We start from the raw sequence: 25,050 nt of genomic DNA, 5'->3' as shown, positions 1-25,050 counted from the left end.
CTTCGAAAGTATTTTTCTATGCATACTCCTGACATGTTGATCTGCCAGTAAAAGCTTTTTGAGCCTCGACGGCTTCCACTCCAGATGACTCCCATTTCCACAGTGACACCAGCCGTTAGCTCGCTCGCACCAGAGCTAGCAGCTAGTCGGTGGAGAGACAGCCAGCTGACGCAGCAGCAGCAGCTAGCGGTCCTTAGGAACTGGGTGTGAGCCTTCAGTGATACTTATTATTATTCACAATGAAGAAATTAAAAGAGCCCACATCCTGACGTCTACATTTTGGCCAATGACCGTATGTCGCGGTGTCGTTGACTGACATGGACGCTAGTGACAACAAGGTACAGTTTATTCTGAAATGATCAGTGTTTTTGTATGGAGCTGTAGCCTGTGGAAGAAGAAGGAGCATAACGCTAGTTTACGCTGTCGAGGCCCAGCATCGCACTGTTAACGTCATCATTAAAAACATAAGCCGCTATTACCTTATTGTAATTATTACCAGTTGAGAGGTTTAAATCGGATATTTGTGTCTGTAACCATACAAACGGCACACTATGTTTCGGTGCTTTTCACGAGGCAGCATTGCAAACAGTTATCCAGTTTGGCTAGCAAGCTAAGACAGCTAACGGTGACCGCAGTTTATTACAAAGCGGATAAAGCATTCCTGTCTTTTGTCACAGTTCATGTATTTTTGGGCCATTTTACAAAATGACATATCTATTTGCATGACAATAATCCCGTATGATAAAACCCGAAAGACAGTTTGTGTTTAGCATTTAGCCTGGAGAGCTAGCTAGTCTTTAAGCTAAACATATCAGCTGTCATTTGACGGAGCTGGTCATGTTAATCGACACGTACAGCTTGCGGTGTTTTTTGTCAAATGTGTGGTTTGGTCCGAATTTGGAGAGGTGACCAAAAGGTTTCACCTGAGTGACTGTCAGGAATGTGTGCACGATGAGAGCTTTGTTATTGTCAGAAGAGGCGGAGAGGTTTCGTGCATCGTGAGTAGAGGAATATCTGGTTCTGCTGCATGCATAGCATTCTTCTGACGATGTTTGCAATGGAGAGAGTTCGGTTTTGTCGCTGTTTGGTTGTTTATTGTCCCAACGAGTATTGACAATACCTGAGATTACACTCCTTTACCTGGTACATCTCATGATGCAGTTTTCTGACACTATAGGGGCTCCTAAACTCATGTGAGATTGAATGCATCTGAAAATGTGTATTCAAGTTGCTAATCATCAGTTCTGGTCTCACAAACAGACACCTTTTTAAAAAATTCTGGAAACTCCTCTCAGCCACAGGAATGAAGTTTAGATCTGTATTTACTTGCACATCTCACAACATTCTCTTGCACTATTTTATTTCTATTTTTTATTTGTATTGGTTTAATTTGTTTTATGTCATATATATATATATATATATAACACCCCTTTAAAAGTTGTATGCATATGCAATGCTTTAGTTTCTAAACACAACCATCCGGCTCTCAGTACAGAAACAGAAACTGTCTGTTGGTGTTTGAAAGCAACTGGTGTGAGAATAAGTGCTTACACAAACAGAGGCTTGTGAGATTAGAAGCTCCCACTCTAATCACTCTGAAATCTCTCATCCCCAATGAATGCACATCTGGGTCTGACCTCATAGCCTGTTCCACAATCACATCTATTCTCACTAACACAGAGATACTACAAAGACACACTTGGGTCTCAAGAGATGGATCTGCTGGCCAGCTCTGTTTTACCTCAAAATGTACACAGATTCTTTCTGTATATGGTAATTAGCTTATCCTACCTTATCCTCTCAAACGTAATCCTATAATAACACCCTATCAGCTATACTGTACCATCGCACAAGTTCAGACAAACTACTGTAGTACTAAACCCTTCCAGACATATTTGTCTGGGCATGGAAGCTGTAACTACCTGGAGGTTTGTAAATATCTTTCCTCAAGACTATAGGTTGATTTTCTTCACCACGCACCATTTACAATGATTTTATTTAGTTCGGATGTTATCTATAGATTATTTAAGTCAAGTGAGGGCACCACCCACGGACAGTAGCCTGGGAGACAATAGCTGTCTGTGTGACATCCACTGGCTACACTGATGACTATTCATGCATCCCGACCACTGTTTCAGAGAAGTGTGGATGCCTTTGTCCTCTGAACCCTGTCACCTCTCCTCATCCTTTGCAAAAAATAGCAGATTATTTTAATGAGACCTCTTCAGCAGAGCTGCCACCTCGGGTCAAGCCGATGCCTCCATGATGTTAAGTTAGGAGGAGTCCGAGGTGTGAAAGATGCTCCCAGACAGCAGTGAATAACACAGCTGCCCTTCCTGTACTTAAATAAGTGGGAAAATGTTGTTTTTAGTTGGCAATTTTAAAGGCATTTTAACAATAATTAAATAACATAATAATCCAGTTTATTCATGTAGTTTATCAAAAGCAACGTTAAAAAGTGCTTCACCACAAACACTTTAATCAAAACAATAGATTACACTTAAGTATTTGCCCTACCGGGAGAGCAAAAGCATTAGATAAATAAACATAAAACATTTAATGATGACACTTTTCTTTATTCTATATGTCAAGAACAATTCGCAGTCTAAATCAACTTTTACGATTAAACATTGACTTCAAAATGGAACAAAGAAGGCATTTGATATCTCTTCAAAGTGATTTTAAAAGAAGCAAAATGGAGTTCCTCAGGCACATGCTCAGTCCCCTTTTACTGTTCACAGTGTTTGTGTTTTTAAGAAGGACTCTTACTTGTTACTTGGTTTGACAAGCGTCAAAGGAAATGGAAGCTATTACATTTATTCTGACATTAAAAAACGTAATATTATATTTATTTATATTTAAGTTCAAAGTTATTTATTTGTCATAAAGAGGAACGTTCAATATATAAAAATCATTTTAAAATTCACAATAATTAACACTATGACTTTAAAATAAGGTTTGTAATAAAATCTAGGATACTCTGTTGAATTGTACATCTAATATTCAGTTTTATACATGAAAACAATGGCCTGCTTTCGGATAGATTATCTATTTATGACTAAGCATTATTTTTCGCAGCTGTGTTTCTCTCTTTTTAGAAAAAATGTCTTTGGTGGCTAATTAAGATTTGAAGTACTTTAGTGTTTCCGTCCCAAGCCTGCCTTGGAGTGCCCGGCCCTCTAATCTTCAGCCTTTCTGGAGCCCGCTGTACCACTTCTACTGCACGGCTGCTGTTGGGCCATAAATCCAGAGAGCCATAAAACCAGAAGAAGTGACTTGGAGAGGACATTCTTGTGGCTTCGCCTGTCACAAATGTCCCACTTTTAAAACAAATGTGCCTTATTGATTTATTCCTAAAGCTTTTAGTTTTATGTTTGTTTCCAGAACTTGGATGTTTTTTTGTTTTTTTTTAATTGTTCTCATACGTTTAGAACTGTTTAGTTATTTGTATGTTACTCATAATCTGGCAGCTGTCCCTGGGACGTCTCAATGCATACTATCAACTTGGGTGTGTTTTGAATATATTTAGCCATACATGGCAGCCTTTAAAAAAAAAGAAGTTATTTTCGGCTTTGAGCTAAAGAGACTTACCTAATTTGACCATATTAACAAGAAGCTGCTCATTGTTTATATCCTTCACCACTGTTTATCTAGCTGCAGATGTCTTAGTCACTTGAGAAATTGACTGTCAAAAATAGCTGGAGCCCTTTTTGATATGTTGTGTACATTGCAGTTGTACCACGTCACGTCTTTAACCTTTTAAAGGTTTTTATCTCTGATACGTTTTTATTGATGATGGTACACACTTAAGACTGTAAACCAACTGGAACCGTATGAGGAGTCAGTGCTTAGCTGGGATGAACACTAACCAAATGAAAGATTGTTTAGTAAACCATCTACAACCCTCTCTGTCAAACTTTCTCAAGTTAATAACCTTTAAATGCCTTGGTATAGATCTTTCTCTTTTTGTTTGCAGGATTGGTCCTATTCTTGTAAATGTAATGTCTTAGCAAGATGACTTAACAAACTACACAAACCTACCCTTACAATAAAGCAAATAGTTGGATAAATGTTGTTGAATTTCCATTACTATGTTGATTCCACTCTAAAACGATCACTTTCCATCCAATGGAATTACAAATAATGAAATAAATAGATCCCCAGTACCGTGTCAATACAGAGAATGTGCTGCTGACTGACTTGGGCAATCTTGTTTGACAGATATCTCTGCTTTTTGGAGTAAACCTAACTTCTCAGTCAATGAACCATGTAGTCATTAATGAGTAACAACTGTTTTTTTGTGTCATGGGTGCAGGATGTGAAGCTTTCAGCCGAAGTGGAACCGTTCATCCCACAGAAGAAAGATCTTGAAGGATCCCTTGCCAGAATGAGTCTTTCTGGAGAGGCAGGTGGAGGAGGAGGAGGAGGAGGAGGAGGGGGCGGAGGTTTAGGAGGAAATGGAGGAGGCGTGGAAACCACTCCCATACCCAGCTACCTCATCACCTGCTACCCTTTCGTCCAGGAAAATCAACCCAACAGGTATTGTCTCAATTTCATAAGGGCGTTTTAGTAATGGGAGATATTTTGAAGCATTCATTTGAACCCATTAAACTCTGATTTAAACGGCTCCTGTGGTTCTCGTCTATGATAGTTATGTATTTTGCAGATGCTTTGGCTAAAGTGTAGCCATTCCATGTGGTATTGTGGGACGCCTGGTGTCCCCATTTCAAACTGGAACTTTCTATTTTAAGAAAAACCCATTCCCTGCGCTGCCTTCTACAATAATATTGAAAAGAAGATTTAAACACAGCACGCCTAGTGAGATCACAATCACATCCTTTAAAAAGTGCATTGGGTTAGATCTGTTAGATTGCTCACTATTTTAGGGCAGCTTGATTATGAATGGAAACCTCCAAAGAGTTTACATGGAACCACAATCTATGTTTCCAGTGGCTCTTTCTTTGTCTGGAGTGATCTGCTGTATCCTTGCACACATCCGTTCCTTTGTTTCCTTTCCCTCTATTTGAATGCGAGGAAATGGCCGGTATAGTAGGCTGGCTGTGGAAATGTCATTTGGATCCTTATCAACATTTCTGCATACCGTGAACACACCCCCTAACAATTTGACCATCATGCAAATCACTGCAGCATCAAAAATGTGAACCAGTGGAATGTCAGTCTTACAAAAAGCAACTTTACATTTATATTTAAATCCTTTTTTTAAATATGTAAGTATGACCATTTATGTTTTAATTAGGGATACTTCTTTAAAGGCCATTTTGGATTCAAACCTCTCCTGCACAATGTGCAAACATTTCCTTATTTTACAAAATACATGGATGTGGTGGATGTCCTAAAGACAATACAAACTGAGAATGTTTAAAATACAGGACACAAAGATGAGTGTGTGAGATTCTTAACAATGAATTACAGCTAATCAAGCTAAAATCTCTTCCTTACCAACATAATAGTGCATACTTAAAATTGACGAACAACAAACATTTGACACCTAAAAACCTTAGTATTCATATTTTGTAAAGTGTCTTGCAGTATTAGTATGGGAGTGTCCATGCTAATATAATATGATTCCTCTCTTCCCCTTCACAGGCAACATCCTATGTATAATGGAGGGGAGCTGCGCTGGCAGCAGCCTAACCCCAGCCCCGGAGGGTCATACCTGGCTTACCCCATCATGTCTTCACCCCAGCCTCCTGTCTCCAATGACTACGCTTACTACCAGATTATGCCTGCTCCCTGCCCTCCTGTGATGGGCTTCTACCAGCCCTTCCATGGAACCTATGGTGGTCCTGTGCAAGCTGGAGTGGTCAACCCTGTCTCTGCAGATGTTGCTGAAAGACCACTCTCTCTGGGGCCTGCATACGGGATGGGCAGGGGGAGAGGCATGGCCCGACCGAATGTTATCCCAAAGGTAAAGAAGGTCACCATCCATGTTTTATTGCTGTGACAATGACGCCATTGTATTTGTAATACTAACAAGTGTATCTCTTTATGCACCACCTCTTAATCTTTCTCATACAGCAACAGTTAGGTATGTGCCTGCCTCCAAGAGGTCGCCGGCCTCCGACCAGGAGTGTGGCCGTTCAGAAGGAGGTGTGCACTTTGGGGCCTGATGGGAGGACCAAGACAGTCATGTTGGTGGATGCAGCACAGCAAACCGGTAAGAATACCAAGGCAATAAATAAAGGTGCAGAACATTCCGTTTTATTTTAATAATAAAAAACGGTGCCAACTTTAGATAAAGATCTGTTTATTGTTTGTAGCAGTGGGAATATTCTGAGCCTGAGTTTCGAGCTAAGTGAACGGCCAACGTCAGTGATGTTCTCAGTCATTCAATTAATTCAAAGCGAGGCTTTATTGTCATGTGCACAGTAGCTACAGTGTAGATATGGCAATGCAAAACTTAAGTCCTAGGCTCCTCCAACAATGCAACATGAATATATATATATATATATAGGACAGAAAACAAATTAAACCAATACAAATAGCAATAGAAATAAAATAGTGCAAGAGAATGTTGTGAGAGTAAATACAGATCTAAACTTCATTCCTGTGGCTGAGAGGAGTTAGAGGCTTAAAACATTCCAGACCTTTTTAAAGGTGTCTGTTTGTTTGTGAACAAAGAATTGTTCCAGTCAGAGAGGAAGCACGACACAGTGCCAGTAAGAGAGGTGTCTTATCCTACACTGATGATGCTCATGCTTCACTTATGAAAGAGAGGGAATGCAGAGTTTCCAGTTGGAGAGCTTAAAATGTTTGCAGCTCATGATGTCAACAGTGATGTCTCTGTTCTAATGAACATGTGTCACAAATATGACTTCGCTTGTTTTTAGGTAACACATAAATCATCTCCAATCGTCACCTGTTTACAGCTTGGTCTATATATCCCTATACAAATCTACATCTGATTCGTCCCTTTTTAAATTTGGCTTTATGAATGAATTGATTCATTTCTATTTCTATTCAAATATATATTTGTTCATTTTCTAAGAAAAAAAGTATTAGTATGTATTTTATATCTATTTCACTATTTATATCTAGGATCCATTTCTTACGTTAGTTATTTCCTTCTGTACATATTTAATGAGCTTTGTTGCAGCGAGACGAATGCCAACAACTGCATCTCTGTGATTGTTGTGCACAAGGCAATAGAGAACTTGAAACCTGATCTACTATATTTAAAGTCCTTTTTTTATCTAGTATATTGACGATTATAGCAGTTGTATTCTTTTGTATCAGGTCTAATCTTCTCTGACTGTGTCCTCAGATTTCCAAGGTGAGTTGTCTGGGCGTTGTGCTGCTGAGCAAGCCAGTCCCCTGCTCTGGAAAAACCGAACCAAGAGAAGAAGGGCGTCCCATCCCTCTGAGAGCTACGAGCAGGGAGCCAGCGAGGCAGATATAGACAGCGACAGCGGCTACTGCAGCCCCAAACACAACCAGGCTGCCGGGGTAACACAGCGAACAGCAGAGAGCTCAGCAGCTCCAGCAGTAAGTTGGCTACTTACCATCGGTAACAGGGTAACAGACACACTCTAGAAACGGTTTAAACTCATAATCCCATAATTGTTTAGCTTGTGGATATCATACAAAAGCATTGACCTGAAACACGTCTAGAGCAGCGGTTCCCAACCTGGGAATTATTGGGGGGGCGTCAAAGATCGCAGGGGGGGCGCCAGGCCTCAGATGATTTGAGGCCAAATATCATATTTTTTACATATAATTGTAACGCAATACATGATTGTCACTAAAAGCCTTGTCTCTACATTACAATAAAAAATAATTGATTAATTCATTTGAATACAAATTCAAGTTAGTAGCTAATAAAGGCATAAAAAGACAGAAATGTATAATTTCTTTCTTTAATATAAATGTTTCTTCTGCCCGTTAAGTGTCCAAACCAGGCTTGTGTGGATAAGCGCATTTTTAAAACATAGTCAATGTCCATGCCGGTTTCAGTTGGATTATTTGTCACAGTTGCTCCGATCAGATCGGTCTCCTCCATTTTGTAGATTATTTACGACTTTTGAATCCACATAAACACATCGGCAAAATCCGGCTTACTTTGAGCATGTGTTTTAAACAGTTTAATCCCTTTGTGAATTGTTTCCACTTGCGGCATCGCTTTGTGAAGTTGGGGGGGGGGGGGGGCGGGCGGGCGCCGCCGCAACAACTTCCAACTGGAGTCATTTGGGGGGGCTTTTGGGGAAAAAAGGTTGGGAACCACTGGTCTAGAGTATATCTTTAAAGGGCTACTTACTATTAGAGTCATGGCAGTTTTTAAAGGTAATTCTGTCTGGGAGCCCTGTAAACAAACAGCATATAGCTTCAATAAAAATGGTATCTTCAAAAGAAACAAAGGTCAGAGATTTGAGAGATAACATGTCACCACATAAATACTCCTCTTGTGTCACAGCACTGTACAGGGCAAATACCAATCAGGGAAATGTAATACAATAATGTAATGACTTCTCTCTGTGTTATTACAACATTTCACATACTCATGATTTCTCAATTTGTCTTCTTTTCCTCTACCTTCTCCACATGTCTGTGTTGTATAGGGAGTGGAGGCTGGTGTAATGAAAGGCAAGTTTGACAACACAAAGTGTATTTCCCTTCCTTCCCCCGCCATGTTCACACAAGGCTTTGACATAATATATTACAAATGAATGGAGATAATAATTCCTAATCATTGTTTTCATTCATTAGCAGGTACATGGGTTAATGCAGCCTCTCAGGCTACCCAGAAGTCCTGGGGAGACAGGAACGGACACTTTCACAGAGCAGACCAGAGGAAACATCCTGAACAGAGAAACTTCTCACAGGTACATGTGTATATGTACAGTATGTCAGAAGAACAACTGTGGTATTTTGAGAAGGGTTGAAATGCAATCATTTTGGTCCTAAGTGGCAGTGAAACTTACTGAGCAGCAGATTAGAAATGAATGTACAGTGACTCTCTATTCCAATTGTCTGTTGCCCACGTGTTCATAATGGTCTTAGTTTTTATGATTGCAATTGAAGATATAATTTATCTTGATTTGTGCTACTGGACATCCAATTACATAACTTTTAGATGTGAGTAGAGGGCTGAATCTAAACACATCTCGCACGTAATTATATCTGTACTGTCCATCACACATACTAGTGTAAAAAGTATTATTATTAGTATTAAAAGTCTCTCCAGAGTCTGTCGTGATGCAGAGCCACTCACACTGTCTGTAGGAATTGGCCTGCAAACTGTGCTCTGCTCTCTCTTTTACCAACACGTTTTCTTCACTTGACACAGGATAATAAACACATGAAACACCAGTGATACCCTTTTTAACTCCTGTGTTATCTCCTCTCTGACTTTTTCAGGATTTCCACAGTGGTTATCAAGGGCGTTTGCCTCTGAACCAATCAGAACACAGGATGCAGCCAGCAGCTGTTACAGAGCTCACACCAGAGCCCCTCTACTTTGAGGTGAGCATTAACACAGTTTAATATAGATTTATTTTAGGCTTTTTTGATTGTTTTGCTCAAATGTAATCTACATGTTTGTCAGGATGAAGATGAGTTCCCAGATCTGGCTACTGCAGGGGCGGCTCAACGCAGCAGCAAACCAGAGTCTGCTGCAGCGCAGACACACATGCATCCTAAGCTGCACAAAAACCTGGTGAGGGAAAGCTTTCTGTAGGCCTCTGTCAATATCTGCCTCTCAGATGGTAGATTGCTATAATAGAGAGTATTGTAATTTATTGTATATATTTGATAGTGTGTGGATACTCTAAATATATGTATTTTCTACTGAGAATATGTATATTTAGTTTTCTTATTGTTTATTTTTATTGTGTTTATATTATATTATATTTTTAAGACATTTTGTGATTCTTGTACATTGACTGTTAATATGCTGCTGTAACAAAACTATTCCCCAACTTGGGATAAATAATAATTGTATACATAATAAGATACACATTTATACGGTATAAATATATAATGTTTTAAAGTTATTCAATGAAGAAGAAGATAACAATACAAATAGATTTAGCTGCGCATAGGATTTGATGTTTTACTTTTTTTATTGCCTGACATAAATCAATTGTTATTAACTCTCAGTTTATATGAAACTCTCATTTGGAAATACCCAGAAAGTAGTAAACATGACCAGTGATATAGAAAGTCTGCTGGGTATTGTTCATCTCTGCTCTGGGTCTGTTTCATCCCTCTCAATTTGGTATTAGTAATAATTCAGTTTGGGAGCATGTCCCTGTAAACAAACAACACATAGCTTCAATAAAAATGTTATCTTTAAAAGTAAAATGGTATCTTCAAACGTAACTTTAGCTGCATTACCAAAATACATTGGGAATCCGGCCAAATGTCTCGACTGTTATCTGTTCATCTTTATCAACATATTAAAAACGGTTTATGTTTTTACATGCATCACAGCTGGATAACCTGCCAGAAAACTCCCCTATCAGCATTGTGCAGACCCCCATCCCGATCACCACCTCTGTTCCTAAGAGGGCCAAAAGCCAGAGGAAGAAGGCTCTGGCTGCTGCCTTGGCCACTGCACAGGAGTACTCTGAAATCAGCATGGAACAGAAGAAACTGCAGGTATCAACACGCACTTTGTCCTCTGGGCATGTAGGCCGGGTTTAGACTGAAAAGCTTTAATGTTCTGGCTTATCGCTGGGTTTCTATTTCTTCTCTCTATTTCTGGCTTGTGATTACCATTCTGATCTTTAGTTGTGGTTAACTGTTTCAATGGAGTGACCTTGTTGTGCCTTTTATTTTCTTGCCCTGCAGGAGAAATTCACTAAAGCAGCAGGGAAGAAGAGTAAAACCTCTGTGGAGCTGGACCTGGGAGACATGCTGGCAGCTTTGGAGAAACACCAGCAGGCTATGAAGGCCAGACAGCTCAACAACACCAAGCCATTGTCTTTTACAGGTACTCATGAACTGAATCAAGTGGTATAAGGGAATTAACAAACATATGACAATATAACAGCCCTGCCATACATTACAATATTGGGATAAAAGCTTAATGAGTTGGTTCATTTCCATAGAGTACAATTTTGTATATCTAACATTTGTTGATGGTGAATTGTTCTTTATTGTTTTTTTTTAAATCCTCTTGTCCCACTGCGTAATGTTTGTGTATTTAGCTAATACTGCATATATTCTGACATTTTTGTACCTTTTTGCAAATGTTCTTTCACTCCAATGAAAACATGTTTAAAAAAAAAAATATGTGCACATATTACAATACGAAATGAGTTTTTTCACATCTAGCATGTAAACTAATGTTGTGGTCCTTCTCTCCAGTTGGAACAACCACTCCATTCCACAGTTCAGGCTCCACCAACATGCCGTCCATGTTGAAGGTCCATCAGCAGACGTACACAGCCCCACACAACTCCCTGGACTCTACCGCGCCCCGTATGAAGAGGGGAAAGGAGAGGGAGGTCCCCAAAGTTAAACGACCAACAGCCCTGAAAAAGGTTAATAATATAAGAGGAATTTATCATTAATGAGTAGTGGAATACATATTTTTTTGTCTTCATGAACATTTGTAAAATGAATAGAGATTTCTGAACCTGCAAATCTTTTGTGTGCCCTTCTTTTTGACATTTGTGTTGTGCCTTCTGATAGATTATCTTAAAGGAACGTGAAGGGAAAAAAGGGAAACAGAGTGTAGAGCAAGAGACTTCAGGCCACGAGGAGCAGGGGGATGAGTCTCTACATTTTACTGATGACATTGCACGAGAGCCCGCCTCCCAAGAAGGTGAGTTATTTATCATCAAGACGTGAAAGCTATCCAGTTTCATATTTTTTCATCCCTGATACAATTGTCTAATTCTTATTTCTGGTGTGTTTTTCTGTTTATCCCACAGAAAATGGTCTCAGTATGCCCAGCGATGCCTCCCTCTCCCCGGCCAGTCAGAACTCTCCTTACAGCATCACCCCGGTGTCCCAGGGGTCTCCGGCCAGCTCCGGCATCGGGAGTCCCATGGCCTCGAACGCCATCACCAAGATCCACAGCCGACGTTTCAGAGAGTAAGAACACACTTTCACCCCATGTTAAGTAAAACAAAGAACATTGAACAGGGCAGGACTTTTGTAGGAATCCCTGGCATCAAATCGTCTCAGAAATGCTCCATGTGGAAGTAAAAAAATGTGAGCAAAGCAAATACTTCTCCCACTCAAAAGCCAGAGCCTTGGCTGTGAAACCATCTGAAAGTTGAAGGCTGTTTTAAGGATGGAGCTGTACAATAAAGACTTGTATAGCACAGACGCCAAGCACATTGTTCTTTCTCAGCAAAAACCGATGCCAGTGGTCACAAACACATCTTTGTCCTCCGTGTCCTCTGCTGTAGGCCTATTGTACGAGCCCACCCTTTCCTAACAGATTTTTACAGACCTCTGTAGCCAAGCTCCTCCTCTCAGCGCTGACCCGCAGGACGCTGGACCCTCAGGCCACACGACGTCGATCTTTCGATAAATATCTCCACAATGCCTCTGAGAGAATGCATAACACCTAATGGATCTGCTTTACTTGGAGAGGCTCATCCAGATTCAGAAAATGGCTCTGATAACAGAAAAAGCCAACAGGAAGAAGTTAAAGACAATTTGAATGAACAGCAGTCAACATTTTGAATCATTTTAAGAAGAACACATGTTGAACAATTAATATTATTCTAAACTAGAGGTAATAGAGGATGCTTGTTTTTGACACCTTCTAATAGCTTGTATTGTTGGACCAACACCCCATAACCAAAAGCTTTTCAGTTAACCTTTGCATCAGATAAAGAAAGGTCGCATATTACTGCAATTAAGAGGCTAAGACCAAATAAAGTTCATGATCCACATTGTGCAGATATTTATTTTTATATTAATTAAATTATCTAATTATAAGCTAATAGTTAAAGTTCCAAAGTTGGACAATCTTTTGCTATTTAGCCTAGTTGCCACTTATTCATTAACCTCAATTATTTTTCCTCCGCAGGTACTGTAACCAGGTGCTGAGTAAGGAGATCGACGAGGGTGTGACGATGCTGCTACAGGAGCTAGTTCGCTTCCAGGAGCGCGTCTACCAGAAGGATCCCACCAAAGCCAAATCCAAACGCCGCCTGGTCATGGGTCTCAGAGAGGTCACCAAGCACATGAAGTTAAATAAGATTAAGTGCGTCATCATCTCTCCCAACTGTGAGAAGATCCAGGCCAAAGGTGAATCATTTTGTTTTACTGTTTCCAGCCTGAGATCTGACCACCACCAGAGCTGTGTTACATTTTTAAAACAGGATTTAAATTATTTTGTATCAATGTATTAAAAGACAGTGTGAAAGGGGTCACATGTGGAGAATTATCACTTTTACAGAGTTTTACATATAGTTTCAGCTAATTGTTTAACTGTCCAGCCCTTTCAGAGTGCTGATAGTGAACCAAACAAGTTGACTGATAAATAAGGTTGCTCCATAAGGGCTAAATATTAAATAAGTGACTATTTGCTGAATAGTTTGCTGTACCAACCTAAAAGTGATGCTGCTTGTTTACGCTGCCCCCAAGTGGGCAAAAACTCAGTTATTGCACCTTTTTAAAAGTTCATGATTTATTGTCAGCTGAGGGTTTAGACTGTACAAACCCAGCTTGGTAGTGTAGATCCCTCATGCTGACTTTAATATTCTCATCATAAAAAACAGCATGTTCCTTGATCAAGTTGTTAGTGTTTATTTTCTGTAGATTTTGCCAATCATTTTCTCAAATTGTGTACATTTGATTGAGTGTCTTTTTGTTCCAGGTGGTTTGGATGAAGCTCTATACAACGTAATTGCCATGGCTCGGGATCAGGAGATCCCGTTTGTGTTTGCCTTGGGCAGAAAAGCTCTCGGACGCTGCGTCAACAAACTAGTGCCTGTCAGTGTGGTTGGGATTTTCAACTATTCAGGAGCTGAGGTAAGTTAATCCCATCCTACCTTTAAGTTATTATAAATTGCTGAAGACCTCTTACTAACTTGGTTAAACTTCCTTCAGGGTCTCTTTAACAGTTTAGTGTCTCTGACCGAAGAGGCAAGGAAAGCCTACAAGGAGATGGTGTCCGCTCTGGAGCAGGAGCAGGCCGAGGAGGCTCTGAAAAATGACAAGAAGGTCCCTCACCACATGGGGCATTCCCGCAACCACTCTGCTGCTTCTGCCATCTCCTTCTGCTCCATTTTCTCTGAGCCCATCTCAGAGGTCAATGAAAAGGAGTATGGTAAGCCCCCTAATTTATTGTGATAGATTTGTGTGTAGTATATGTAATCAGTGGTGAAAGAATTATTCAGATATTTGCTTGATTAAAAAATAGTAATGGAGCATAACCATAGACTGTATATATATATATATAAAGAGCATAACACATACACAAAATAAAATAAAAAGTCCGGCAGTGGGACTTGGACTCTGAGTGGTAGGGTCGCTGGTTCAAGTCCCCGTACAGACTTAAAATATGGAGTGTGGACTGGTACTTTGAGAGGTCCCAGTTCACCTCTCCACGCCCTGCCGTGATGCCCTTGAGCAAGGTACCAGACACCACCACCCCCCCCCCACTCCCATTGCTCCCCGGGCGCTGTACAATAGCTGCCCACTGCTCCTAGTACTAGGATGGGTTAAAAGCAGAGAACACATGTCACTGTGTGTGCTGTGTGCATGAACATGTGTGACCAATAAAGAGGCTTTCATCCTCCAATTCTATCTTTCTATAAATTCCTTCAGAGACCAACTGGAGGAGTATAGTGGAGACTTCCGATGCCCTGGAGCCTATTGAGGCTGCGCCCAGTCGTCCTGTGCCCCTAACAGCCGCACCCAAAGTCAGTGTGAACTCCGGAGCCTCCACCAGCACTGCCCACCCACCCACCACCGCCCCCCAGTCCAGGACCGCACCTTCATCACTGACACAGGGTCCCAGTGAGAGGGACGAGGTGCGAGTGGACGACCGCTTGGAGCTGGCCTCTCAGCAGAGCACAGAGACGGGCTCATTGGACGGGAGCTGCAGGGGCCCCTTGAACTCCTCCATCACCTCCACCACCTCCACCCTGGTCCCCGGAATGTTGGAGGAGGCGGACGAGGAGGAAGAGGAGGAGGACGACTACACCCCCGAACCTATTTCTGTAGAAGTGCCCACCCTCAGCAGCCGCATCGAATCCTGGGTGTCAAAGACGCTGGAAAACCTGCAGCTGGGGAAGAGCCAGGAAAGTACGGAGGAGGATGAGGAGGAGGAGGAAGATGAAGAAGAGGAGAAAGCGCAGAGTGAAGAAGAGGACATCGATTCGGCGGACATCGCAGACGAGAGGACGGAGGACAAAGAGGCAGTGGAGGTTAAGAAAGTCAGCGGTTGATCTCCCCCCTCTGTTCATACTCTCATTTCCTCTGTCCCTCTCTCGTCCCTCTTCACAACAACCAGCAGCTTTTCCTCTCTCTCTCTCTCTCTCTCTCTCTCTCTCTCTCTCTCTCTCTCTAACCCCTGACACCAGACATAATCTCAGGTATCCAACCAACTGACCAACACTCACAAGCATTACACAGACACTGATCGACTCACCGCATCGCAGACCAAACAACAGCTAACACAGTCTGAGGGATAGTAGTTCAGCAACACTCCTCTCGTAGTTTAAAAGGATGCCCTCACTTCTTCGGCCCATAACCTGCTACACTTGAATCCAGAGGGAAGTTTTTCACTTTCCCCCTCCAAAGCTGAACTCTTTTTAGAGTCGGGGACGTTTCTAGGAGCAAGTGATGAGTGCTATCTGTGAGTGCTGTCTGAAGCTCACAGAGGAGGAAGGTTGGAACCTCTCAGCTCCCATCTTCATACAGAGCTCACACGGTTTACACCTCTTCAAGTATTTGTGTGCGCGTGTGTGTGTGTGTGTGTGTGTGTGTGTGTGTGTGTGTTTACAGGCACATAGTTAGCATTTATTTTCGCTATGTTGTTGAGCTTTATCTTTGTAAATAATGTGTGTGTTTTCCACCTGCTCCATGTGGGAAGGAGAGACATGCTTTTCTTTATTAATTTTTTGTGGGTGTTTTGCGTTGCTTACAGAATATGGAAGTGTCGGGGGGGTTTATGTCTTTCTACCTAAAACCACTCCCACCCATTAGTCTTCAGAGTGTTTTTTAATGTTCAAATAATAAGTGTACCATTCTGTATTCAGACAATTCAGATGATTAACTTCTAAGAAGCAAAACAAGCTTTGTGTATATAACTTTGTCTATGTGGTTCTACTACATTATATAATGGTTTGTCATATTGATCTTGCCGAGTGTGAAACTATTTGGGTTGTTTGCCTCTGACTGGAATCGTCTTGAGTTCCCAGATGCTGTCTGTGCTTCATAAAACAAAATGCCCCTGATGGGGTTTCTTCTCTGATGGGTGGGCGCTCTCAAGCTGTCTTTTAAAGACTGAACCACATCTTAGAAGCCCAAACTCCCAAAAGTCCTTTCATCCAGAGAGACATGTTGCAATTTAGACACTGAATTAAAAAAGTACAGGTTTGGACCTGACTGTGTAGTTTATGACATTATGAAAGAATCAGGGTACAGGACATTTGCTCAAATACATTTTCCAAGTATATTTTCTTTAGTAAATTCCACTTAAATCAAATTAACCTATAGGAAAAGCAGGGGTTTACTGGTATTCATCAAGGTTTAGAATCCCAAAATTGAACATTTGGATAGGGTTGCTTGCAAATGAATCTTTTTTTAGAGTTCTTCTAGATTTCAGAGACAGATTTGTCTTTATTTAAAGTCAGTTCCCCGAAGCTGAGAAAGCTCTGGCATCAGGCAGGCACCACCAGAAGTCAAACAAGTCCTCACAAAGTCATACAAATACTAATGATAAACCCTTGTAAATACAAGTGTACAAAAGATATTTTGATTTTTCCATTGTATTGAAAAATACAATCATCCTGTTCTTAAAGCCATTTGATAGTTTTAACTTTTAAACAGTTGGAATCCAGTTTGATAATGGCATTTGATAGTGAATCATGGTGAGATTTCAGCCAGCCAATGACGATGCGGTGTGTGTAAACGCAGTATGCCCCGCTGTATGCAATGTGAAGCCCTGAGATGGGATGTGACAGTATACTGAATATCATACTTGGGACTATGAAAGTATTTCTAGTTTGATTGCAGGTACCCTCTGTGTAGGCCTTTTGTTGCTATGACTTCCATCAAAGTGTTTGAAGTATGTTTAATTGACAGCAAGTGTGTTTCTTTGCACCATGTAAATACAGTACTGGTAAAGGTCTTGTAACTAATGTGAACAAAAAACAAAAAAACGGTTCAATGAAGTAATTTTTTCAGCGTGTTCCTCGTCTTTATATGGATATTTAAGACCGTCTCCTGCAGACTCATCACTAGCAACATTGTTATAGGCTGTTTCTCATAATCCTGTTATCACTCTTAACCTATAACTGATGATTAACATCATTAAAATGTTGTTTAAGTAAACCATTTAAATAATGCCTTGTGTTTTGTCCACTGTTGACTATTTAATGAGCATGACAGTTATATTAGTTCAGAGCTGTAAACAACTCGTGTTTCTTAATAGTTATTAGAAGCAGCATATAGTTTGAGTTTGGCGTCTAGGCTCGTGTCTCATCACTCCACAGTTTTACAAAGAACATTGAGTGATGATTAGATAACTATCCCCCGAGCCTACGGGTGGAAGCTGGGGTGGTGGTGGGGTAGGCAAGCAGCAGCAACATGAAACACAGCAGGAACATGAACGCAGCAATAGCAAGTGAACACAGCAGTGGCAGCAGCAGCAGAGCGAGGCAGAGGCAGGAAGACCTGGCAGCTTAAATAGAGCGGCATGTTTAGGAGAATGTGTTTGGTTGGTTGTAATAGGGACGAGGTGCGTCACGTGTTAATGTATGATTGGTGCTCGAGTTGACTGCCTGAACTAGCTCGCAGGCTTCGCCCCATTTGAGCTAATACAGAAAGAGACTCTGCAACTAGCTTGAAAACCGATACATCTTTTCAGTTTCTTTTCAAGCAAAAGTGCCAAATGTTCTGTGTTTCCAGGTGCTCAAATGGGAGAGGTAAGGCTTTTTCTTTGTTGTATGACGGTAAATAGTTTGCCACACATTCATGCCCACTCCTCCATACTTTTCCAATATTTTTTCGATTCAAATATAAAATCTCTTTTAAAATAATAATAATTCACGTAAACCTGGATTGCAATTTGCTAAACAACCACTAGGAAGGGACAAAACGCTGTTATACACTATTTTATGCACTCAGACATGAAACCTTGTCATTTTCATGTATCACATCCAGTTTATTCACAACAAGTATGCCGTTTTCAAGTTATCAAGAAAAATCTGCAAGTCATTAATACTTATTACGCTTATATTTAGTTAAATGAAATCTGTGATCTAAATAAGGAAGCGTTTTTCCACACTCACACTGTTGTTGTTGTTAGATATTCATCTTCTCTGCCGGCACCTGTCTTGCATATTGCTCTGAATAGAAACTGAAAATGCAAATAATTCTGTTAAATCTCCTTCCTCTTGTGATTCATGCAGGCCATTTGAATAATACTTGCACTAATCTTAATATATGGCATACTATAAATCAAGTCAATGTGATCTATTTCTACAAAAACGATTAATCCCTATGCTATTCTATTAAGAAAAACATTTCTAGGGAGATAGTGTTTTAATAACACACATAAACAGCATCACTGAAGTGCAAATGATGCTAGAAAAGAGTGTGTGTGTGTGTGTGTGTGTGTGTGTGTGTGTGTGTGTGTGTGTGTGTGTGTGTGTGTGTGTGTGTGTGTGTGTGTGTGTGTGTGTGTGTGTGTGTGTGGCATGAGTCACCCTACCCGCCTGTGATTGGATGGTAGTTTATGGGTGAGGGAGGGGCAAAGAGCCTTAGGGGCCGTCTGTCAATCTGTTCACCGCTCCATTCACATATTCATCTGCATGCACCGTCATAGAGAGAGACAGAGGAAGTGAGCGAGAGCCTCTCATTCATAAAAAAAGAGAAAAGTTCATTCATAAAAGCTGCACATTTCTACTGCTCCTCGGGAAGAAAAATACAGAGGGGAGGAAAGTTGATGTACAGGTGAAGCAGGGCTGGAAGTGTGGGTCATGATGATGGGACGGTACTCAGCATGACTATAGCAGAGCAGACTGGACTCTAGACTATACAGGACATCCCTAGTCTGGTGAGTTGAATCTTCCGTAACGTACAGTATTTATCCGAGGACAGAGAACCCCAGCAGCTAAAAACCTTTTTCAAACAAGAAAATCAATCTTTTACTTTTTGCTGCTTGTCAAATCTAAGTTATCAGGTCAATCCTATGTGTGTTATTCTACTGTAATGATTTTGTATCTAATTCTTGGCAGGATTTCTATTTGTCCTAGTGCTCTCCTTTTTCCAGTTTCCTGAGTATGAGAGAGCAAAGCTTACCCAGGTTCAAATCACAGAAAGAACTTTTACCAGGTAGCTCCTCACTTTTATCACTAAATGCATACAATGAGAATCACTGTGCTTCATACCTTATTGTCACACTTTCTTTTTCATCTTTTACAGGCATGCTGAAGCGCACCAAATACAGTCGTCTGCGGAACGATTCACTGACGTCTCTCGAGGACCGGCCCCAAAGAATGCTCCCCCAAAAGAGGGACATTTGCTTAGACTCTGACTTTGCCCAGCTGGATCCTGGGACGCCTACACACCACGGCCCGTCCACACTGAGGGACTTCATCCCCCGTGTGGCTAACATCCGATTGCAGAGTCCTATTTCCCTGCAGGGCCTGAGGGGACAGACAAACAGAGCCCGGGGCAGAACCGCTGATGACACACCCTTGTCCAGAGCAGAGTGGGGCTCAGGGCCTAACCAGAGATTTTGTTTTCAACATTCAGTCAATGTGCCCCTGTCGGATGGCCAGACTCGCTCTGCCCTCAGCTGCACAAAAAGACCAATCACGCTGCATCAGATGGACAGTCTCTCCTGGACCCCTGGCTGTCCTCCTTGCTCACATCACAGAGACGGTCTGTCCCATATGAAGACATCCTCTGCAGGAGAGGACTGTACAGCGGTGGGGACGGCAAACAGAGTGGTTCACCATCACATCAAGGTACTTATCAGATAATAACTATTAACAGTGCATGAATACACTCTGCTCTGGACTAACACAAATCTTATTGTGTAGAAGACTGCGAGAGTGTGTGGGATGTTACTCACCAGACTAATATGCATGTGACTTTAAAATGTGTTATATCTAAAATACAATATAATTTGTTTCAAACTTATCTTTACTGTGCATAAAGTGAAGCTAACCTCTTATCCAGGGTCTCACTGGATGGTTAAGGCAGGTACGCAGTTTAATTCCATATAGTGCTAACACAAACACATTCATGTGAGCACAGGACACACACACACACACACACACACACAAATAGACGCACTCTGTCTCCCTGTGCTCCATCCACACCATCACACTCACTTTCGTGCGTTCATCCCCTCCCTCTCAGAAAGAGCTTCCTGTGTTGGCAGTAGTGACTCATCCTGGCTCTCTGCTCCTCTCTGGATCTGCTTTGCTACTCTGTGTGTGTGTGTGTGTGTGTGTGTGTGTGTGTGTGTGTGTGTGTGTGTGTGTGTGTGTGTGTGTGTGTGTGTGTGTGTGTGTGTGTGTGTGTGTGTGTGTGTCCGGTATCAGCTGAGCCCAAGCTGTCCTAGAACCGGAGGTGTGTCCGCATGGGTGATTTGGAGCTGACCACTGATGGAAATGAGAATGGACTGTTTGATTGTCCTTTATAAACAAGCACACACACACATTACACACTCCCACTCACCCCAGCCACACATACACACACAAAAACGCACGCACGCACGCACACACACGCACGCACACACACACGTATTGATTTAAGTATGGTCTTCATCAGTGGATTTACTCATCCTGCCTCCAGCCTATGGCGTCTGCTCTTCTAGAGCTCATGGCCTATAGAAGTGGGCCTGGCTAAAGTGTATCCAAGCATGTGGCCTAAATGTTGCCTGGTTGTATAAACTAAATGTCAAGATGTCCCAAATGTACAACTTGTGAATTATTTTAGAAATCCCAGGGAAAAGGCCACTCTCATATCTACACACAGAATATACGCAGAATATATCTCTGTAGTCATGCTAGTGACGTCACATGATGGTAGTCTGTCCACCACTTTGGCCCAGAATGAAATATCTCAGAAATATATAAGAAAGATATACAAACAGTAGTGGTCCTCCTAGGATGAGGTCACTGATCCCTCTATTTATTTAGCACCACAAAGGTAACTGTTATGTATTGAAAGATGTTGGATGTATTTGCTGCAGATTAATTGTTCTGAGTCCGGATTCTAAACATTTGTCCTCTATAACAACTAGCATCTCAAAGGTTTCCTTATCCTGTCTTTGGTTGATTTCTGATAAATCATAATACCTTGTCATTTTGTGCCATCATAAGGTTGTATGTTAAAGTTCTCCTCAACTATTGGACGGTTTAGCATGAAATGGTTTGACATGTATGTCCCCCTCAGGGGAGATGGTAACTACTTTGGTGACCCCCTTATTTTGTATTGAGCGGCTTTATTAATTTGTCCAATACTTTGATTTATGACCAAATCACAAAAAAACGAAATTCAGTCTCTGCTGTAGTTGTATTTTATTATTGTATTTGTTCTAATGGACAAATGTTAGAATGCTAACGTGATAAATTAGACAGTGAACGTTAAATCATCTAAACATCACTATGTTACCATCGCTCCTGCGAGCGTATGAGCATGCTGATCTTAACACTAAAGTCCTGTATGCTTGTTTTTAGTTTTATTTGATTAATTTATTATGCATTTAAAAAAGAGAAAACAAATGCATGACATGCCGTACTTACTTTAGTGAGATTGTTTCTATTCCTTAGTTGAAAGTGCAGCCAAAGTGATCCTTAAACCTTTGATCAAAGACTGAAAGTGTATCAGTTAATCAGTTAATCAATTTGGATTGTTGAGGTTATCAGGAAGTTCATAAAAAACAAACATGTGCACTGGTTGGGTTATAGTTATAGCCCAGAATCAAGTGCAGCACCCTATCCATCACAGCAGCTCTAGGATCATAAAGTAGGACCGGAGAGTAGAGTTTGAATGGCAGACAACAGCCTGTCCCACTTCTTCATCTTTACATGTTTTAATGATACTTAAATTGAGGTGGAACAGGACGGAAGCATTGTCCAAATGAGATGTATTTATTGCTGTCACTACGTGTTTTATTTTACATTGCAATCATTGAGTAACTTTGTGTGTTCGCTTGTGTTTTCCAGTACATGGGCAATGTGGAGGTGACCCAGTCCATGAGAACCCTCGACTTTGATACGAGAATGAAAGTCACACGGTAGGAGGTTCTTCCACTACCAAACACACACACACACACACACACACACACACACACACACACACACACACACACACACACACACACACACACACACTGCAATCAACACAGGCAGAACTATAATAACAGATTTCTTTCATCATCAGCCTGTCTGCAAGGGACTGTCTGCTCTTCTGGGTCAGATCAACCTGCAGTTTTCAGGTAGCAGGATCATCCTCACTGTGTCCACAGACAGTGTGACCCTAATTGATGCCTCCTCCTTACAGGTGACTGCTTCAACAAACAAAATGTAAACTTTCACATTCTCTTTTTATTAAGACATAGATTATTAAAATAATAATAATTTTGCCCTGTTTTTTCTCTCTCTTCTCTTTCTTCGAAGATTGCCCACCACCCCATGCAGGCCATTTCATTCGCCTCAGGAGGAGATCCGGTACGGTCCATTTTTCTAATCTTGCACATGTACAAACTTGTTTATGAGCAAAAAAGGAAACAAACACCCATACTGTACACACACAGTAAATAATTAGATTTGGCTTGATTACCGCTTGGTTTGCTGCCATTTGTGGTGGATTGAATTATTTCCCATCCCCAAGTCTTGAATCTTTTAATCAACTTTTAATTGGTGGTACAAAGCAAGTATTTATCAAGACCCTGGAACTGAAATGTTTGACACAAACTTCAGAATAAAAGTTTTTTATCAAATCCTTACGACTTTAGGATAACCTTAAAGTTTAGAGAGCCTGAAAGGTGTATTAGGAGTACATACTATATGATTGCAATATAAAAACAGGTGTGAGTACATAGTTTTTAAGGCTTGTATTGAAATTATTTTTGCACAAATATAATTGGTCATGATGACTGTGCAACAGAATGTGAAACAGCTTTAGCCTTTCATTTGAATTTGATTCAAACAATTGATACACAAATAAATGTAAAAGCTTGTATTGATTTGTTTGCAATCTTTCCATGCAACTTCATTGTTTGAACTTGTCAATGTATTACTAAACTTCCCTTATAATACATTTTCTGTGATGTGGCTCCTCTATAGTGTAGAAGTTTCCCCCATGTTTCATTATGGTTTCATTGTGCTTTGCCTTACAGACATTTTATTGTATATTATAAATAGATTACATTCAATTGACAGAATATCACAGGATGAAATGTAATATTGTTAGGGTACATTTCCATTTCTGATTGGATAATAATAATGCTTAGGATTTGGCCTAACTACGCTAACATACTAACATATCAAGAAAGCTCTTCTTAATGCATTTATCAAAACTGGTATGCACTTTCACCATCTTTAAACCTCACCATATCTTTTTTCAAACTAATTTCTCTATCTATTTTCCTTCTCTTTCCCTCCATGCCCAAATGATTTCCATAATACAGAATTAAGGTTATTCCTCCTGAGTGAAAAAAAAATCAATGCAGCAGTGTTGATGTCTGAACAGCCAGCAGGACATGTCAGTTGTTAATGAAGTCTGGGTCAAACCCTGCTTGATAAACTGCTTGACTGACAAAAAACCGTTATTTGTGATTTGGTTCGTGTCCATAAACGAAGCTTTTCATTTTTAAACAAACAGTGAATTAAAAAGTTGGGTACACACTGTACTATTTCATTGCAATTTGCATACTGCGACGTTGCGCTGGGCAATGTTTTTCAGGGAATAGGAAATGCAGTTTCTCTCTCGGAAACACAAGACCAGCAAGGCTACGGAAAGGATTATAGTTCGTAGTTTAATTAATTAGCTAAAATAATCTTGTAGTGTGCTCTAAGCCTCGGCTCCATTGGCTAGGACACATAGAAGATATGAGGGTGAATTAAAATCTATCTACCACAGAGGCTTTATGGTGAAACATATTCAGCTAACTCTGCTCTTGTATTAGTATCAGAGAACCACTGATGGGGAGTGATTTAATTAAGCAGGGAAAACATAGACATGACCATTAACTGAATAAGTCTGCTGTTTTCCAATGATTATATAAAGAAGGAATCATGAATCCAAGGGCTGATTACTGATCCAGGTGTAAAGGTTAAACCGTACCACATAATAAGACTGTCAGGGGGTTTATGAGTGACCTTGTGCACATACTGAAAAATACAGCAAATACCTTTCAAGTGAGTTATGTAATTTATGAACCACATTCTTACTGTTACAAATGGAAAGTTCAATTAATGTGCAATACAAGGAATCCTTACTTAATTCAATGCACTCAGGGGCTGCTGCAGCTTAATTTGTTCTGAACCGTATAGTGACTATAATGTTAGCTAATGTTAGCAAACTTTAAACAGACACTGCTGTGGAATTATTTCATTAGAGTTTGACTTTATTATTATTTGATCTACTTGTGCTATGTTAAAATGTATGTATTCATTATGTTTATTTTATCGTCTCATGGTTGTCATTTGCGGCCACTGTTTGGCAAACGTCACATAGCCTTGCTTTATGTATCACTTATATTTTTCTCTCTTTTTTTTATGATAGGACATGGCAGATTACATTGCTTATGTGGCCAAAGACCTTGTCAATAAGAGAGGTAAGAGATGGTTTATTTTTCTATAATGATGAGCTTAGCTTCCATTTGACTCTCTGGCTTCTCTGAACTTCTAACATCTCTCCCCCCCCCCCCCC

General features: G+C 40.6%; 2 protein-coding genes across 3 annotated transcripts; both read left to right on the top strand.

Moving 5' to 3' along the window:
• Nucleotides 1–114: 114 nt before the first annotated feature.
• secisbp2l (SECIS binding protein 2-like) lies at nt 115–17,496 on the top strand. 2 transcript variants are annotated; one of them, XM_010769640.1, is made up of 18 exons: nt 115–338; nt 4,316–4,539; nt 5,608–5,929; nt 6,040–6,178; nt 7,286–7,506; nt 8,577–8,601; nt 8,728–8,840; nt 9,376–9,480; nt 9,563–9,673; nt 10,450–10,617; nt 10,810–10,951; nt 11,329–11,504; nt 11,656–11,788; nt 11,898–12,060; nt 13,010–13,230; nt 13,802–13,956; nt 14,035–14,254; nt 14,755–17,496. In XM_010769640.1, the coding sequence occupies exons 1-18, from the start codon at nt 318–320 to the stop codon at nt 15,375–15,377; spliced, it is 3,282 nt and encodes a 1,093-aa protein (XP_010767942.1). In that variant the 5' UTR covers nt 115–317; the 3' UTR covers nt 15,378–17,496. The 2 variants fall into 2 exon arrangements, with proteins under 2 accessions (XP_010767942.1, XP_010767941.1); XM_010769639.1 differs by having other exon boundaries at nt 8,725–8,840.
• A 1,397-nt stretch (nt 17,497–18,893) lies between these two features.
• Nucleotides 18,894–24,955, top strand: LOC104944154 (SHC-transforming protein 4). Its single transcript, XM_010769638.1, has 7 exons — nt 18,894–19,213; nt 19,395–19,491; nt 19,582–20,129; nt 22,341–22,411; nt 22,558–22,677; nt 22,794–22,844; nt 24,904–24,955. The coding sequence occupies exons 2-5, from the start codon at nt 19,440–19,442 to the stop codon at nt 22,649–22,651; spliced, it is 765 nt and encodes a 254-aa protein (XP_010767940.1). The 5' UTR covers nt 18,894–19,213; nt 19,395–19,439; the 3' UTR covers nt 22,652–22,677; nt 22,794–22,844; nt 24,904–24,955.
• The last annotated feature ends 95 nt before the right edge of the window (nt 24,956–25,050 follow it).

The sequence above is a fragment of the Notothenia coriiceps genome, unplaced genomic scaffold (assembly GCF_000735185.1).
Source record: "Notothenia coriiceps isolate Sejong01 unplaced genomic scaffold, NC01 NC01_scaffold00007583, whole genome shotgun sequence".
Taxonomy (NCBI): Eukaryota; Metazoa; Chordata; class Actinopteri; order Perciformes; family Nototheniidae; genus Notothenia; species Notothenia coriiceps.
Note: the sequence above shows the minus strand (reverse complement) of the source record. Positions and strands in the feature narration are given on the sequence as shown.